The 18,931-nt window shown below is 46.2% G+C and overlaps 1 protein-coding gene across 4 annotated transcripts in view; it reads right to left on the bottom strand.

Moving 5' to 3' along the window:
* The window catches only part of UBN1 (ubinuclein 1), a 53,753-nt gene that overhangs the window by 19,738 nt on the left and 15,084 nt on the right, over positions 1-18,931 (bottom strand). For 3 of the 4 annotated variants that reach the window (XM_040356397.1, XM_040356394.1, XM_040356396.1), the window contains 6 exons: positions 18,516-18,707; positions 14,710-14,805; positions 10,492-10,626; positions 6,754-6,839; positions 4,751-5,189; positions 2,790-2,860 (listed from right to left, as the gene is read on the bottom strand). In XM_040356397.1, the coding sequence (XP_040212331.1) occupies positions 2,790-2,860; positions 4,751-5,189; positions 6,754-6,839; positions 10,492-10,626; positions 14,710-14,805; positions 18,516-18,707 (1,019 nt within the window). The remainder of the gene's footprint in view (positions 1-2,789; positions 2,861-4,750; positions 5,190-6,753; positions 6,840-10,491; positions 10,627-14,709; positions 14,806-18,515; positions 18,708-18,931) is intronic. The other variant, XM_040356398.1, reaches the window with a different exon arrangement.

The raw sequence follows: 18,931 nt of genomic DNA on the forward strand, positions 1-18,931 counted from the left end.
GTGACAAGATTGGGGGAAAAAAAATAAAGAAGAGAAGGACAGCAATGAAAACCTGGCATCGGTTTTAAAGTGGTTGTAAAGCCTTAAGGTTTTATACCATAATGTTTAATGTATTAAAGCATAAGGTCGCTTTTTAATAAAAAATAAAATAAAAAAATTCTACAGGTAAAAAAAAAAAAAATTGGCTTGTACAAGTATGAGAGAATGAACTGTTGGCTTGTAGTTTTCAATAAAACTACCTTCCATTCAAAAAGGACACTGTGAATGATAGACGCGGCTGGAAAGGCAAAGCCTCGCTCTGCATTTTTATTTTTTAAATTGTGACAGCTAGCGAGGGGGTAAGATCTCCGCTAAGTGTCAGATCAGGGAATCGGGGAGGTGCAGGAGACAGTCTGTTCGTAACATGTTACACCCAGAACATGGGTGTGACATGCAACATGTTACAAAAGGTGAACTTGGCCTTTAACCACTTAAGCCCCGGACCAATATGCTGGCTAAAGACCCAAGGGGTTTTTACAGTTCGGGACTGCGTCGCTTTAACAGACAATTGCGCGGTCGTGCGACGTGGCTCCCAAACAAAATTGGCGTCCCTTTTTCCCCACAAATAGAGCTTTCTTTTGGTGGTATTTGATCACCTCTGCGGTTTTTATTTTTTGCGCTATAAACAAAAATAGAGCGACAATTTTAAAAAAAATGCAATATTTTTTACTTTTTGCTGTAATAAATATCCCCCAAAAACATATATAAAAAAAAAAAAAATTTCCCTCAGTTTAGGCCGATACGTATTCTTCTACCTATTTTTGGTAAAAAAAAAAAAAAAAAAAAATCGCAATAATCGTTTATCGGTTGGTTTGCGCAAAATTTATAGCGTTTACAAAATAGGGGATAGTTTTTTTGCATTTTTATTTTTTTTACTAGTAATGGCGGCGATCAGCGATTTTTTTCGTGACTGCGACATTATGGCGGACACTTCAGACAATTTTGACACATTTTTGGGACCATTGTCATTTTCACAGCAAAAAATGCATTTAAATTGCATTCTTTATTGTGAAAATGACAGTTGCAGTTTGGGAGTTAAACACAGGGGGCGCTGTAACATTTAGGGATCACCTAGTGTGTGTTTACTAGTGTAGGGGGGTGTGGCTGTAGAACTGACACCATCGATCGAGTCTTCCCTATATAAGGGATCACTCGATCGATGCGCCGCCACAGTGAAGCACGGGGAAGCCGTGTTTACATACGGCTCTCCCCGTTCTTCAGCTCCGGGGAGCGATCGCGATGGAGCGGCTAAAAACAAATAGCCGCGCCGTCTTCCCGGATCGCTCCCCGAGCGGACCCGACCTCCGCATGTACCGGGGGGGTCCCGATCGGACCCCCCACCCACGTCTAGCAGAGGACGTACAGGTACGTGATTGTGCCTGTCCGTGCCATTCTGCCGACGTAAATGTACATGAGGTGGTTAAAGTGGTTGCAAACCTTTACAACCACTTTAACCTACAGGTAAGCCTAGATTAAGGCTTACCTGTAGGTGCTTGCAATATCTCCTAAACCTCCACGGTTTAGGAGACATTTACAAAAATCATGGTCGCCGGTGTCTACGGCGCATGCACCGTAGACAATGGCGCAGGGGAACTTCAGCAATGGCGATCGTGCCGTTCCTAATGGAGGCCGTGCCGTGACTGGTGGCGCGGGAGTGACGTCATCGCGGCTCCGGCCAATAACAGCGATGGAGCTGCGATACCCGGAAGTAACACCTGGGAGAGATGTCGCCGAGCGGTGAACGAGGGCGGCTGCGGGGGCTTCGATCTGAGGTGAGTATTACATAACGAGCTGGTATGCTGTGCAAACTAGCTCATTATGTCTTTGTCTTGCAGGTGACTTTTTATTTTTTATTTGTTTTTTACACATGGGTTTACTTCCTCTTCAAAAAAGGCAAAAACCTAAGAGCAGCCCCCCCCCCCCCCCCAAAGATTTACTTACCTGAGCCTGATCTTGATCCAGCGAAGTTCATGAAAGCAAAGGCCGTCTCCCATCTCATAGGCTCAGAGACAGCAGTGGGAATCCTTGGCTCCTGCTGCTACCAATCACAGCCAGTAAGGAGAGAGCAGGGACGGGACCGAGCCCCGCTGTGTGTTTCAATGGACAAACAGAGCCAGCTCGAGAGTGAGCCTGCACCAGTGCCTCCATAGCAAGTGGTTTGCTATGGTGGGCAATCAGTGTGTGTGTGTGGGGGGGGGGGCAGAGCCAGGAGCACCAGTGGATGACCCAAGGAGAGGAGGATCGGGTCTGCTCTGTGCAAAACTATTGAATAAGTATAACGTGTGTTAATTAGCCCAAAAAAAAAGGGTTAAATTCGCTTTAAATCATTCACCACTCTAGTATATATTTTATTGCTGTCTTTGTTCTCACGGGACAGACCAGTAATCTGCATGACCCAGTTCCACAAAATAGTGTGAATAAACCTCAGACAAGTGGCGTGAGGGTTGGCACAGGCACAGAAACTGCATTTGTCACCAGCACGCTGGGGTTTTTCCTACAGACTTTACTGAAGTATTCACGTTTGCGATAGGGGTCTCCAGCAGCCATCGCATTAATGAATGGGACCCTGCGTGGCCCTGAAACATTGCTTGCAGATAAGGTGACTTCAATAAAATTCTGATAGAAGCACACTGGTTTCCGGTGTTCCCCCAAAGAGCCGACAAAATATTATCAGGTTTGCGGACTCATCCAATCATTAGAACAGATGAGGTGAGAAATCCATTAACATGAGGACTGAAGATGATACTCACTCCAAAAGAGCACTATTCATTTTCCCGGTAAACAAGATTGTTTTCTTGTCGCCCTCTGACCCGCGCACAGCCTGAAACAAGATTAGCAGCAATGGCTTAGAACTGAATAATTCAACAAACATTTCCATCAAGCTCTACTTAAATCTAAAAGTTCAAATACGAGGAGAGAGAGAACGAGAGAGAACAAGAGAACGAGAGAGAACGAGAGAGAGAGAGAACGAGAGAACGAGAGAACGAGAGAGAGAGAGAGAGAGAGAGAGAGAGAGAGAGAGAGAGAGAGAGAACGAGAGAAGGAGAGAGAGAGAGAGAGAGAGAGAGAACGAGAGAGAGAACGAGAGAGAACGAGAGAGAACAAGAGAACGAGAGAGAACAAGAGAACGAGAAAGAGAGAAGGAGAGAGAGAGAGAGAGAGAGAGAGAGAGAGAGAGAGAGAGAGAGAGAACGAGAGAGAACGAGAAAGAGAGAAGGAGAGAGAGAGAGAGAGAGAGAGAGAGAGAGAGAGAGAACGAGAACGAGAGAACGAAAGAACGAGAGAACGAGAGAGAGAACGAGAGAGAGAGAGAGAGAGAGAGAGAGAGAGAGAGAGAGAGAGAGAGAGAAAGAGAGAGAGAGAGAGAGAGAGAGAGAGAGAGAGAGAGAGAGAGAGAGAGAGAGAGAGAGAGAGAGAGAGAACGAGAGAGAACAAGAGAACGAGAGAGAACAAGAGAACGAGAGAGAACGAGAGAGAACGAGAGAGAGAGAGAGAGAGAACGAGAGAGAACGAGAGAGAACAAGAGAACGAGAGAGAACGAGAGAGAGAGAGAGAGAGAGAACGAGAAAGAGAGAAAGAGAGAGAGAGAGAGAGAGAGAGAGAGAGAGAGAGAGAGAGAGAGAGAGAGAAAGAGAAAGAGAAAGAGAAGGAGAAAGAGAAGGAGAACGAGAGAGAGAGAGAGAGAGAGAGAGAGAGAGAGAGAGAGAGAGAACACGAGAGAACGAGAGAGAACACGAGAGAGAACACGAGAGAACGAGAGAGAACACGAGAGAACGAGAGAGAACACGAGAGAACGAGAGAGAACACGAGAGAACGAGAGAGAACACGAGAGAACGAGAGAGAACACGAGCGAACGAGAGAGAACACGAGCGAACGAGAGAGAGCGAGAGAGAACGAGAGAGAGCGAGAGAGAACGAGAGAGAGAGCGAGAGAGAGAGCGAGAGAGAGAGCGAGAGCGGGAACGAGAGAGAGAGAACAAGAGAGGGAACGAGAGAGAGAGAACGAGAGAGAGCGAGAGAACGAGAGAGAGAGCGAGAGAGAGAACGAGAGAGAGCGAGAGAGAGAACGAGAGAGAGCGAGAGAGAGAACGAGAGAACGAGAGAGAGAACGAGAGAACGAGAGAGAGAGCGCGCGAGAGAGAGAGAGCGAGAAAACGAGAGAGAGAGAGAGAACGAGAGAGAGAGAGAACGAGAGAGAGAGAGAACGAGAGAGAGAGGGAACGAGAGAGAGAGAGAACGAGAGAGAGAGCGAACGAGAGAGAGAGCGAACGAGAGAGAGAGAGAGCGAACGAGAGAGAGAGCGAACGAGAGAGAGAGCGAACGAGAGAGAGAGCGAACGAGAGAGAGTGAGAGCGAACGAGAGAGAGTGAGAGCGAACGAGAGTGAGAGCGAACGAGAGTGAGAGCGAACGAGAGAGAGAGAGCGAGAGAGAGAACGAGAGAGAGAGAACGAGAGAGAGAGAACGAGAGAGAGAGAACGAGAGAGAGAGAACGAGATAGAGAACGAGATAGAGAGAGCGAACGAGAGAGAGAACGAGATAGAGAACGAGATAGAGAACGAGATAGAGAGAGCGAACGAGAGAGAGAACGAGAGAGAGAGCAAAGGAGAGAGTGAATGAGAGAGAGAGCGAAGGAGAGAGCGAGAGAGAGAGTGAGTAAAAAAGAAATATTCTAATAAAAAATTACTTTCAGGTAAATGTGGACAGTGCATACCAATGTCAGCTCTTTAATCTTCACTTCTAGAGATATTGGCAGGCCCTCAGGCATAGACGGCGGTTTCTTAAACTCTTCTGAAGGTGCAATCACCGAACCCCCAGCTCCTTTCTCTGGTGGAGGACCAAGCAAGTTATCCAAGTCTTTATCGCTCAGTGCATCAAGGGCGCTGGCTGCTTGGAGGAGCTCAGTCTCTGTCACTATGGTGGAAAGTAGCGGGTCTGGAGCCGGCTCAGCCTCTCGCGGTGGAGGAGGAGGCAGCACTGGCGTTGAAGACATGGAGGAAACCTTTGGCGTCGTGCATATGGTAGTGACCATCAATTTCTTTTTTTCTGCTTCCTTCTCCTGCCGAAACCTGGCCAGCATCTCCGACACATCAGTGACAGGTGGTGGTGGTTTCTTCTTCTTTTTATCCTTCACGCCATTTAGAGCTGTGAAACTAAACCAGATGCAAAGCTTGGTGATCATGAATGACAAATCTGTAATATAGAATGCTAGAAAAGTTCCTCAATATTCTCTGTATTGTAACGATGTCAGAGTTGGGGCAGACCCTGTACCTGAAGAAGATGTTCATACTCTCCAAGAAGGAGAAGCTACTGAACCTTGTTGTACTTGTTGGGTGGGATGGTTACCTTTGTCATAGCCAAGAAGTATTCAGACAGATATTATATAAAGAGATGAATTTATGAAAATTACAGCAATAATCAGAAAGCCAGAACACCCCTACAAGGTTTCAAATGGCCATAGACCAGGGCTCAAAATTTCAAGTCAAGTCAACATTTTAAGGCCCCTTTCACACTGAAGCAGGAGGCGCGGTGGCGGTATAGTGGCACTAAAAATAGCGGCGCTATACCGTTGGATTTGCCGCGGGATTCGGCCGCTAGCGGTGCAGTATTAACCCCTGCTAGCAGCCGATAAAGGGTTAATACCGCCCGCAATGCGCCTCTGCAGAGGCGCATTGCGGGCGGTATTGCCGCGGTTTCCCATTGTTTTAAATGCGAAGGAGTGGTATACACGCCGATCCTCTCACCGCTCCAAAGATGCTGCTGGCAGGAGATTTTTTTCTCTCCCGCCAGCGCATCGCCTCAGTGTGAAAGCCCTCAGGCTTTCACATTGAGTAGGCAGTGCAGGAGTTTTTCAGGCGGTATAGCAGCGCTATTTTTAGCGCTGTACCGCCTGAAAAAGTCTTGAGCTACTAGCCAGGCCTCAAGGGTTACTCGCCACCAGTTGCCCCACCCAACCCCTTGCCGGGCCGGATGATAAGAGCGCCGAGGGACATCACTGGAACATCTTTGATTTCAATTGCCGTGTTCCCGCCGCTCAGCGACACATACAGCCCCGCCACCCTGACCAGAGAACTTTGATTCACGTCACACGTCCCGGGATTGGGCGGGTAAACTGTCTATCAAATTCCCTGGGACCAGGAGGGTGGAGCTGTGGACACAGCAGCAGGACTAGGCAGTGCGCCCACACGGGTGTCCCCAGGGAAAGCATCACTCCTTGGGGGGCACCCGATTAAAGGGGAGGAGCCAGGAGCACCGCCAGGACAACCCAGAGGAGGAGGATTGGGGCCGCTCTGTGCAAAACCCTAAGGCTGCATTCACACCTGAGCGACAAAACGCCGGACGCTTCTGCCGCTAGAGGGGAGAATTCCCATTGCTGTCTATGGAGATGGTTCACATCTCATAGACGCCGAACGCCTGTCGCCTGAAAAAAGTCCCGGATCCTTTTTTTCAGGCGACAGTGGTGTTTTCCCATTGACAGCAATGGGAAGACTTTTGAAAAAAAAAAAAAAAAATATTGAAAGTTTCACACCCGCGGCAAAATACGCCGCTACCGCCGAACGCGGCTGTCGCTCAGGTGTGAATGGGGTCTTAGTAGTAGGAGTAGGCAAGTATAACATGTTTGTAAAGTTTATTTTATTTTTTATTAAATAACAATCACTTTAAAATCTATGGCTAAACGTTGAAGATTTAATATTACATTTATGTACACAATCTTACCCTGGCTTTGGGTGTTTATTCTTCCTTCCCTTTTTCTCTTCTTCTCTCTTTTTCTTCTTAATTTTGTCTCCCCTCTCCTTCATTTTCTGCATGATAAATTAGGTATTAGATCAGACTTAATTACAGGAAGGCACTCTTTATATATTAAGGCACATATACAAGAAACCTGATAAGTGATGGCACAGTAATTATATACAGTGATATATCTGTAATGAGAAGGATATGGAGGATTTGGATGCTGTTGATCACAAGTATGTACTACCAACTGCTTTAAAGAATAACTAAAAAGGCAAAAACTTTTATTTATTTTTTTTAAGTTTTTTATAGAGTGGAAATATATTAGAACCCCTAAAGCTGGCCATATACCATTTTCTCATTCATATTTCCTTAGATTTACCTTCAACTATGTAGTGCAAGGGCCTGCCTGGTTACATACATCGGCGCATATTTATGCCGGCGTAGCGTATCGAATATACGCTACGCCGACGCAGCGCAGAGAGGCAAGCACAGTATTCACAAAGCACTCGCTCTGAAATCTGCGCTGGGTTTCCTCGGCGTAAGCCAGCGTAGGTGGAAGTGGGCGTGAGCCATGCTAATGAGGCGTGACCCCATGCAAATGATGGGCCAAGCGTCATAGAAGTACTTAAAACGAACGTCCCGTGGCCGCATCCCAGTGCGCATGCTCAGAATCACGTCGAAACAACTGCCTAAGATACGTCGAATCACTGCCTACGACGTGAACGTAACCTACGCCTAGCCATACTCACGTACTACGTAAACGACGTAAAATACGACGGCTGTGTTCCCTGGTCCATACCTTTGCATGAGTTGCGCCTCCTATATGGGGAATAACTTTACGTCGGACGTACGACTTACGCAAACCGTGTATATTATGAGCCAGGCGCAAGTACGTTCGTGAATTGGCGTATCTCCCTCATTTGCATAGAAAATCAATGGGAGCGGCAAATGCGCCCAGAGTAAATATGCGCCCTCGATACGACGGCGTAGGCAAGTTACGTCGGTCGTAGGAAGCCTATTTTTAGGCGTATCTCAGATTGTGGGCACGGCACATAGATACAATGGCGCACAGTTACACTTACGCGGCGTATCTCGAGATACGTCGGTGTAAGCGCTTTGTGAATCCGGGCCAAAGTGTTTAGGTCTGACCTTACATTATATGGTTTTGGTAAATCTAAAGGAAAGTTGGACAAGAAAATTGTATACTGTATGGCCAGCGTTAGCTTTTATTGCGGTCTGTGCCCTCTCCATTTGTCCCGATTACCATGATCATTAAAGCGGTTCTCCACCCTAAAGTGAAGTCCCGCTGATCGGAACCCTCCCCCCCTCCGGTGTCACATTTGACACCTTTCAGGGGGGAGGGGGGTGCAGATACCCGTCTAAAGACAGGTATTTGCACCCACTTTCGGCCCGGCATTCACGGGCAAAAGACGGGCATTCCGTCACACCCCGCCCCCCCCCCCCCCCCCCGTTGTGTGCTGGGAACACTCGGCTCCCAGCACACAGCGGGAGCCAATCGGCGAGCGCGTGCATGGGGACACTTTAATTTGCAGGGATTTCCTCTCGCTTCCTATTCGGCTATAGGACAGGAAGGAAATTTTTCCAAAATGGGACAGATGGCCAAAAAATAAAAATTATTTGACAGGGGTTGTAACTAGTGGTGCACCAAATGGAAATTTTGCCGCCAAAATCGAAGATCCAGGATGCACGTGGCCAAAACCCAAACCAAAAATAGATATTTTTTATATATAAAATTGTATTAAAAATTAGAATTTTTAATTAATATCATGAATTTAAAGCGGAGTTCCGGCCACAATTTCACTTTTTATATATAAATACCCCTGTAATACACAAGCTTAATGTATTCTAGTAAAGTTAGTCTGTAAACTAAGGTCCGTTTAGTTAGGTTGTTACAGCATTTAGACACTTTATAAAATAGAAATTGACTGGGGCCATCTTAAGTGTGGGCATCATGAAGCCAGACTGTATGACTTCCTGGATTTCAGCCTTGCAGATCTCGCACATGCTCAGTGCTGCACAAGCAGTGTCAAATCAGGTTTCAGCACCTGTGCTGTCCAAGTCACATGATTCTTTGAGACTGGGGAGTGCACAGACTCCTGGAAAGTTACACCCACTACATTCCCAGGAGTCTGTGCAGTGTAGGTTAGGAAGCATTAAGCACCTAGGTGCAGGAAGTGTGAAGATTAACTATTCTGCCTAGCAACAACACTTTGAAGGCATCTAAAAAAAAAAATATTTTCATAAAGGACTAATGACATTTTTTTAAAACTACTGATGTAATGTTATATTTATGGGTAGAACTCCACTTTAAATGAATTTAAGTTTGTCAGCTATTATCGGCACCTTTAGCGCAAGAAAAATGGATCCCTTTAAATTCTATGCATGTCTTCACACTGGTCCATTGTGGTGTTAAAAATGTAACAGGCTCCAAGTCACCTATACTATGGCTGAAGGGCTAGTCTGATTGACAAGGCTTTGGTACTTCCTGGTAGTGTCAGAGATAACCAACCAGTGAGGTAGCCGGTCACATTGATGTTCCAATGGCGTAGGAAGGAGGATGCAACATGCAAGCCTTGACCCTACAGGAAGTGGTGCAACTTTGCTGATCAGAAATTCCAGACTTTCGATTCGCAGACTTAGAAGTTACTGTGCGAACGCACAGTAAGAGCACTTTTCACCCGACAGATTTTAGGTATAAAAACTAAGGCCCAGATTCACAACGGAGATACGACGGCGTATCTCCAGATACGCCGTCGTATCTCTGCGTTGCGCCGTCGTATCTGCGTTGCGCCGTCGTATCTATGCGACTGATTCTTAGAATCAGTTACGCATATATATCCCTAAGATCCGACAGGCGTAAGTCTCTTACGCCGTCGGATCTAAACTGCATTTTTTGACCGCTAGGTGGCGCTTCCGTCGAATTCCGCGTCGAGTATGCAAATTAGCTAGATACGCGAATTCCCGATTGTATGCGCGGCCAACGCAGTAAAGTTACGACGTTTACGTTAGGCTTTTCCCGGCGTAAAGTTGCCCCTGAGGTGCAGCCAATGTTAAGTATGGCCGTCGTTCCCGTTTCGAAATTTGAAAAAGTTACGTCGTTTGCGTAAGTCGTCCGTGAATGGGGCTGGACGGCATTTACGTTCACGTCGAAACCAATGACGTCCTTGCGACATCATTTGGAGCAATGCACACTGGGATATTTTATGGACGGCGCATGCGCAGTTCGTTCGGCGCGGGGACGCGCTTAATTTAAATGATACACGCCCCCTACCCGCCATATTTGAATTCCGCCGGGTGATTTACGCTACACCGCCGCAACTTACGGAGCAAGTGCTTTAAAAATACAGCACTTGCCCGTGTAAGTTGCGGAGGCGTAACGTAAATCAGATACGTTACGCCCGCACAAAATTGCGCGGCTGTACGTGAATCTGCCCCTTAGAATTTTACCTACATTCATTTCAAGTGCAGGGAGACCTGTTACTGGCAACCTTTGGTGCGGAGATCCTGGCATGGGGGGGGGGGGGGGGTCTTGGTGGCAATTTCTGATCATGCAATAGCACAGCTGTCAGAACTGAATGGTTATGGATTACTAATGACTTTCAAACCCCCAGACCAGCGTTTCCACACTACATAAGATCTGCTACAGTAAAATACTTTTTACACTGTCAAAAAGAAGGAAACTGAAGAGGATGAACGCACCTTGGGGGATTTATTTTTCTTCTCTTTGACAAATTCATCCTCTGAATCAGAAGCTTGTCTGAACTGCAGTGTTCCAGAATTGATGTAAAATCCGCCATACTTGGTGTTCAGCGATGCAGGGACAAGTTCATCGTACTACGGAGAGGAAAAGACAAGCAATTAGACACAGTACTACTCCACATCAAAACCTTATTCTGTGCTTTCTATGGCACTGGTGTATTGCACTTCAAATTTAGGGACCCTTCCAGAAATCTACTGTAGAGGTATGTACTTCAGGACACTTGCTAGTTTGCTTTGATAAACTAGAGCAGAGGTCTCCAAACATTCTAAAAGGAAGGGCCAGTTTACCGTCTTGCAGACTTTAGGACAGCCTTTTTCAACCAGGGTGCCCTGAGGTTTCTTCAGGGGCTCCTTAGTAAAATGCCTAAAAATTGCCCAAAAATGTTATACAAGTCAGTGGGTGGATCAAGTCTGCCTTTTAAAAACACAGTCACAGTTTTTCATTGTGCACCCTTACAACCTTCCAGCCGCTGCTGCCACTGTATTAACAACCAATTATATCATTGGTTGATAAGGAGGGCATAGGGCGCCTACACCGTATAATCGTTTGCCCCTCCCCTCCCCCTCTCCGTCAGCACTGGGGGGGTCACATTAGCTGAGTGAGGGAGAAAAACAAGAATAAATCACCTCTAACGTTGGGTGTCCCACGTGTATGGATGATGCTGTATTATGTAAAACTATTAGTGTATTGTTTTTTTTACATTTTAGAATGGGGGTGCCTTGAGATTGTGCATCATTTTAAAATGTGCCTTGACTGAAAAAAGGTTGAGAAAAACTGCATTAGGGGGGCTGAATTGTGGCCAGTGGGAGCATACAATACCTCAGACTTGGTGGTCAGAGGAAGTAAAAAAATGAAAAAGCACTAGTGGTCAGCAGGAGGAATAGTGTCCCATCATTGGTATTAGTGGCAGGAACATTCCAGGAGACTGTGGGCACGCTCCAAGAGATGGTCACAGACTGCTGGCACGCTCCAAGAGATGGTCACAGACTGCGGGCACGCTCCAGGAGATGGTCACAGACTGCGGGCACGCTCAAGGAGATGGTCACAGACTGCGGGCACGCTCAAGGAGATGGTCACAGACTGCGGGCACGCTTAAGGAGATGGTCACAGACTGCGGGCACGCTCAAGGAGATGGTCACAGACTGCGGGCACGCTCAAGGAGATGGTCACAGACTGCGGGCACGCTCAAGGAGATGGTCACAGACTGCGGGCACGCTCAAGGAGATGGTCACAGACTGCGGGCACGCTCAAGGAGATGGTCACAGACTGCGGGCACGCTCAAGGAGATGGTCACAGACTGCGGGCACGCTCAAGGAGATGGTCACAGACTGCGGGCACGCTCAAGGAGATGGTCACAGACTGCGGGCACGCTCAAGGAGATGGTCACAGACTGCGGGCACGCTCAAGGAGATGGTCACAGACTGCGGGCACGCTCAAGGAGATGGTCACAGACTGCGGGCACGCTCAAGGAGATGGTCACAGACTGCGAAATTAAATTAAAATTTTAGTTTCAAAGAAGGTAACCTTTTATTTTTCTATAGAACAAGGTTTTCCATAGCTGCGGCATCTCCTTTTCTCATCCATCTTGTTTTTTTCTTTATAGGACTCCCCTGAGAGTGATTAGAAAGCCACAGTAATTGTCAAATGACAAAGGAATCCTAGTGGCATCTCTGGTAACGCAGATCTCTGGGGAGGATCACATAACATATCTTTAAAAAAAAAAAAAGCTATTTTTAAGCCCTAATTTGTGTGAATATTCACTAGACCTGAGGGGAATGCCATTTTCTTCTTTCATACAGATGTGGACACAGAAAGGAGTGAAACCACTGGAGGGGTGCTTCTCATCTTCATCTTCCAACTGCTGCTGGTAGTTGATAGTGGACAGGGGGTAGAATTCCTGCCACAAAGCAAAGCATCACAGGCGAGGATTTTTTTTATTAAAAAGGTGTATTTTTTCCCAAAAGATCACAGAAGGAAGCATAGGCCTGCAGAGGGCCGCAAAGCTGCGGCATCAATTACCGGCCGACACGATCGCGAGGTGGGGGCGCACCGAGACACAGGATACCCCAGCTGTGCGGCCCCACTAGAATTAGCGACCTGGCGCCCGGGGTTTGTCGAACCCTGGATACAACTATACACTATCACTGTACTAATGACATTGGCTGGAAAGGGGTTATTATCTAGGGTGATCAAGAAGTTAATGTGCACTTTATGTGCTGCTTTATACTAAAGATCTCTTTGCTGCTTATCCCTGCTTTGCAGGAAGAAGAAAGATCGTTCCCTCTGTACAGAGCCCTGTGTTGATAGTCAACACAGGTCTCTGGGCCGTGACTGGACACAGCTGATCAGCAGGTCCTGGCCATGAATCATTGGCAAGCACCTGCTGACAGACTCCCGCTGTGTACAATCAGTACCAGTTACGTCACTGTGCCTGTGCAGGCCGCCCATCTGCAATACATTGTGGGCAGGCGGTCAGCAAGTGGCTAAAATGAAATGAAACACGGAGTTAGGTTTTAATGTTCTCCACTTAGTATAAAAAAATAGCTTATTAAATGATAATGCAACTAAAACAAACTTTTGCTGACAAATTCCGATCAATCCCTTGCCGTACTTTTTTACTGCCACTAGATGGCTGAGGCCAGCATTATTTAACCACTTGCTTACTGGGCACATAAACCCCCTTCGTTCCCAGGCAAAATTTCAGCTTCCGGCACTGCGTCGCTTTAACTGACAATTGCGCGGTCGTGCGACATGACTCCCAAACAAAATTGGCGTCCTTTTTTCCCCACAAATAGAGCTTTCTTTTGGTGGTATTTGATCACCTCTGCGGTTTTTATTTTTTGCGCTATAAACAAAAAAAGAGCGACAATTTAAAAAAAATATATTTTTGTTTTACTTGTTGCTATAATAAATATCCCAATTTTTTTTAAAAAAAACTCTTTTTTTTCTCAGTTAAGGCCGATACGTATTTTTCGAGTTATTTTTTAAAAAAAAAAAAAAAAAAAAAAAAAACGCAATAAGCGACTGGTTTGCGCAAAAGTTATAGCGCCTACAAAATGGGGAACAGAATTATGATTTTTTTTATTATTTTTTTTTTTTACTAGTAATGGCGGCGATCTGCGATTTTTATTGGGACTGGGATATTGCGGCGGACGTATCGGACACTTTTGACACAAATTTGACGCCATTCACATCTATACAGCGAACAGTGCTATTAAAATGCACTAATTACTGTATAAATGTGACTGGCAGGGAAGGGGTTAACACTAGGGGGTGAGGAAGGGGTTAACTGTGTAGCCTGGGCGTGTTCTAACTGTGTGGGGGGAGGGGGGTGACTGGGCGAGGTGACCGATGCTGTGTCTCTATGTACAAGAGACACAGATCGGTCTCCTCTCCTCTGACAGCACGTGGAGCTCTGTGTTTACACACAGAGCTCCACGTTCCTGCTGTCACCTGCCGTGTCACCGACGATCGCGTGTACCCAGCGGACATCGCGGCCGCCAGGTACACGCATCGGGTCTTCGGCGATGCGCCGGGACAGTTTTTACCCGCCGCGCGCCACCCAGTGGCGCGCGCGGGTAATGCACATAAAAGGCCGTGTTTAAACGGCCACTTGGCACTTGAGAGCCGCGCTGCGGACGTATTTTGTCTATAGCGCGGATCTCAAGTGGTTAAACCCATTTCTCTGACCCCAGGTCACCATTAAGGATGAGCTCTGGCGTGTTCGCATACTACACGTGCAGAGCCCGCCAGGAAGTGTGCACGGCGCTGCGCTAATCACAGCGCTGTGCACACTTCCTGGCGGGCTCTGCACGTGTACTATGCGAACATGCCACAGCTCATCCTTAGTCACCATGGACCCACCCCCAATCTGTGACTGGACAGTGAAGGGGGAAGCAGCACAGTCAGGAGCTCATCTGACACTCTGCCTTCTCCTCCTCAGCCGCCTTCTCCTCCTCTGTATGCTTCTTGTCAGAAAACAATTAATTGGCTCCTTGATTCACACCCCAGCCCTGCTGTACCAAGACAGCAACTGGTAAATACATAAAAATATAGTAGTAATGTACTAATACAGAGATACAATTATTTTTTTTTTATCTGCATAGATGTCATCTTTATGCAAGTTTTTTTTGTACAAACGAGTCTAAACTACTTACCGCCTCAGAGTTGTCAATGAAGGAGTCGGAATCGTCATAGCCGTAGCCCATGTCGATCAGATCCTGCACGCGATCTTTCCTCTTCTTCTTGTTGCTCTGGAAAGTAAAAAAAAAACACACACATTAAAAACGGATAAATTTACCAGGGCTCAAAATTTCAAGTCCTGAGCTACTAGCCAGGCCTCAAGGCATACTCGCCACCAGTTGCCCCGCCCAACCCCTACCATGTCCCGCCCTTAATCCTGCCCCTAGACACGCCCTCATAAATTATCTCATGAAATGACACTTAAATGTTTTATGCAGAATTAAGTTATAAAAATAAAATATTAACAACAACTTTATCCATGCCCAAAAATGCAGCCTGCCCATGTCTACCAATGCAGCACGTGTCCCAAGTGCAGCCAGTGTCCCCATAGCAGCCTGCCTGTGCTGGGTGAGAGGAGAGGTGCCAGAGCTGCCGCTTGGTTGTTCAAAGCGCAGGGAACATAACAGCTTTCAATTCAATAGTTGTGTTCCCCGCCGCCAGCCATCATATACAGCCCCTCCCCCCTTGTCCTGGAAACTTTGATAGACAGTTAACCCGTCCAATCCTGGGATGGGTGATCTGTCTATCAAAGTGCCCAGACAAGGGGGAGGGGCTGTATATGACAGTGCGGTGGGGAACACAGCTATTGAATTGAAAGCGGTTATGTTCCCCGCGCTTTGAACAACCAGACGGCGGTGGCGGCTCCTCTCCTTGCTCGCCCCCCCCCCCTGCTCCCAGGCAGCCCACACTCGCCAGCCCTCAAAATTTACTCGCAAAATGCGAGCAGGCGAGTGTAAATTTTGAGGGCTGCATTTACATTGTCCTGGCTGCCCACAGTTGCTTTAAAAATATGTTTTTATATTTAAAATTTGCACTGCATTCAATTTATTTTTTTGAAAAGGGCAATGCTGAGATCATTTATATGGTGTTATGTACAATTTTTATATTTTTTTTCTCTGTAAAGATTGAACTGGTAAAGGTTTGCTTTATTTTGACCGCGTTTTAAACGACTGAAGATAATCTATCCTCGCTCACTGTAAATCAGTGGGTGGTAAACAGACAGTCCAAGGTCGGTGGAGCAGCTTACTTCAAGGTCATGTGCGCAGACTGAGCAGACTCCGGCAGTGATAAGTGGCTACAATAGGCGATATAATTACAACATCCAACATTTTCAGATACAACTCCGATGTTTATCTGATGAGAAAGGACTGTCCTCTCTTTCCCCTGGGAGCTCTGCACCAAGGACCATGCTACAATAGGATTGCCACATGTGTGCCAATCTTAGCAGTATTGTTGGGCACAAGGAGAGGGAGAGCAGCAGTGAGCGGTCTTTATACACAGGGGAAGCCTCACACTGGATTACTACAAATCTGGAAGAAATACACAAAGCTCACCGAGATTCAAGGAGGAATACACATGGATCTTGTATTTATAGCATATTTGCTTTTCTTGGAGATCAGCTTTTAACCACTTGTCCACCGGACCTATTTTGGCACTTCTCTCCATGTAAAAATCACAATTTTTTTGCTAGAAAATTAATCAGAACCCCCAAACGTTATATATATATATTTTTAGCAGACACCCTAGGGCAGTGTTTCTCAACTCCAGTCCTCAAGGCGCCCCAACAGGTCATGTTTTCAGGCTCTCCATTATTTTGCACAGGTGATTTGATCAGTTTCACTGCCTTAGTAATTTGCACCGCTGTTTCATCAGAGGGAAATCCTGAAAACATGACCTGTTGGGGCGCCTTGAGGACTGGAGTTGAGAAACACTGCCCTAGGGAATAAAATGGCGGTCATTGCACTTTTTTTCCTCGCACGGTATTTGCGCAATAATTTTTCAAACGCCTTTTTTTTTGGAAAAAAAAATGTTTCATGAATTAAAAAATAACAAAACAGTAAAGTTAGCCCAATTTTTTTGTATAATGTGAAAGATGATATTACGCCGAGTAAATAGATACCTAACATGTCACTCTTTAAAATTGCGCACACTCGTGGAATGGCGCCAAACTTCGGTACTTAAAAATCTCCATAGGTGTCGCTTTAACATTTTTTACAGGTAACTATTTTCGAGTTACAGGGGAGGTCTAGTGCTAGAATTGTTGCGCACGCTCTAACGCACGCGACGATACCTCACATGTGGGGTTTGAACGGCGTGTACATATGTGGGCGGGACTTGAATGCGTGTTCGCTTCTGCGCACAAGATAACGGGGAGGTTTGAAAAAAAAAAAAATATTTAAATTTTATTTTACTTACATTTTTTTTTTGTTTTTACACTTTTTTTTTTTTTTGATCACTTTTATTCCTATTACAAGGAATGTAAACATCCCTTGTAATAGGAATCAGTGTGACAAATAAAGACAGGTATTTGCACCTACTTCCGGCAAAAGACGGGTTTTTCCAGACTTCCCGTCTGTCCCCCGTTGTGTGCTGAGAACACTCGGCTCCCAGCACACAGCGTGTGAGCCAATCGGCGGGCGCAGCGCGACTCGCGCATGTGCCGTAGGGAACCGGGTAGTGAAGCCGGAGCGCTTCACTTCCTGTTTCCCTCACAGAGGATGGCGCTGGGGGCAGCAGATAGACGAGCGATTACTCGTATTCTGCTACGGACAGCGCTGGACTCCAGGACAGGTAAGTGTCCTAATATTAAAAGTCAGCAGCTGCAGTATTTGTAGCTGCTGGCTTTTAATATTTTTTTTTACTGGCACATCCGCTTTAAGAGCGATCTGAACAAAAAGTGATATTAGGCAATTTTATTTTTAACCACTTAAAGACCGCCCACCGCATAGAGAGAGAGAGAGAGCGAGAGAGAGAGAGAGAGAGAGAGCTAGAGAGAGCAAGAGCGAGAGCGAGAGAGACTGCGGCAGGGCGGCTCTATTGCGCGAAACGACATACCTGTACGATGTCCGCCGGCCACCCGGGTTCGCTTCAGAGAGGCAGAATGGGGATCTGCCTATGTAAACAAGGCAGATCCCTGTTATGACAGGGGACAACCTGCTGTTCCTAGTGATTAGGAACAGCGATCTCTGCATTGTTCCCGTCAGTACTTCCCTCACACAGTAAGAACGCACCAACAGGGAACACATTTAACCCTTTGATCGTCCCTGATGTTAATCCTTTGCCTGCCAGTGTCATTCATACAGTGATCAGTGCACTTTAGCACTGATCACTGTAGTAGTGTTGTATGGTGCACAGGTAGGGTGATTGGTGTGGCACTGGTGCCCAAAAAGTGACACTTAGCGTTAGATTTGTCCACCGCAATGTCGCAGTCCTGCTAAAAATAGCTCATCACCACCATTACTAGTAAAAATAAAATGGGATGTCCATAAATCTATCCCGTAGTTTGTAGACACAATAACTTTTGTGCAAACCAATCAATTATTAGTTTTATTGGTATTTGTTTTTGTATAATTCATATTGGCCTAAATTGATAAAGAAATTTGTTTTTGTTTTTTTTCTTTTACATTTTTTGGGGGGATATATATTCTAGCAGAAAGTAAAAAATATTGTTTTTGTCTTTTTTTGTTTATAAATCGCAAAAAATTTAAACCGCAGAGGTGATCAAATAACAGGACAAATGTATTTGGGTACAGCGTCGCACGGCTGCGCATTTGTCAGTTAAAGTAACGCAGTAAGTGCCGTATCACAAAAAAATGACCTGTTTATTAAGGGGGTGAATCCTTCCGGGGGGCTGAAGTGGTTATTAAAAAAAAAAAAAAAAAAGGGGGGAGGTTATACTTACCTGCCTTGTGCAATAATAATGCAGAGAATGGCGCCTTACCTTCTCTTTGGCAGTCCCCCGCTGGTGCTGTCCACTCCTTCCTCCATGTGCCTCTTTAGCAAGCTGTGTGCTATGGGGGCACCCATGTGAGCATGCTCCCAATCCAGGATGTGTGCATCCACAGACACGCAGCACCGGTAAGCCACGTTCCTGCTCCCTTCTCACAGGAGTTTGACTGACAGCAGTAGGAGCCTATCGGGGGAACAGTTAGTGAGGTGTTTTTTTTTTTACCTTAATGCAGGGAATGCATTAAATTGTTACTAAACTCACAACATTAAAATCAGTCTGTATATGCAGTAAAGCATGCTTGTTATACTCATTGTGAAACCTAAGCGGTTAATCCTCAGCATTGTTCCCTGATCCTTCCCTTCTTTTACTGTTTTACAGCCACTGTACAAAATAGGGGATAGTTTTAT

The sequence above is a fragment of the Rana temporaria genome, chromosome 6 (genome assembly GCF_905171775.1).
Source record: "Rana temporaria chromosome 6, aRanTem1.1, whole genome shotgun sequence".
NCBI lineage: Eukaryota > Metazoa > Chordata > Amphibia > Anura > Ranidae > Rana > Rana temporaria.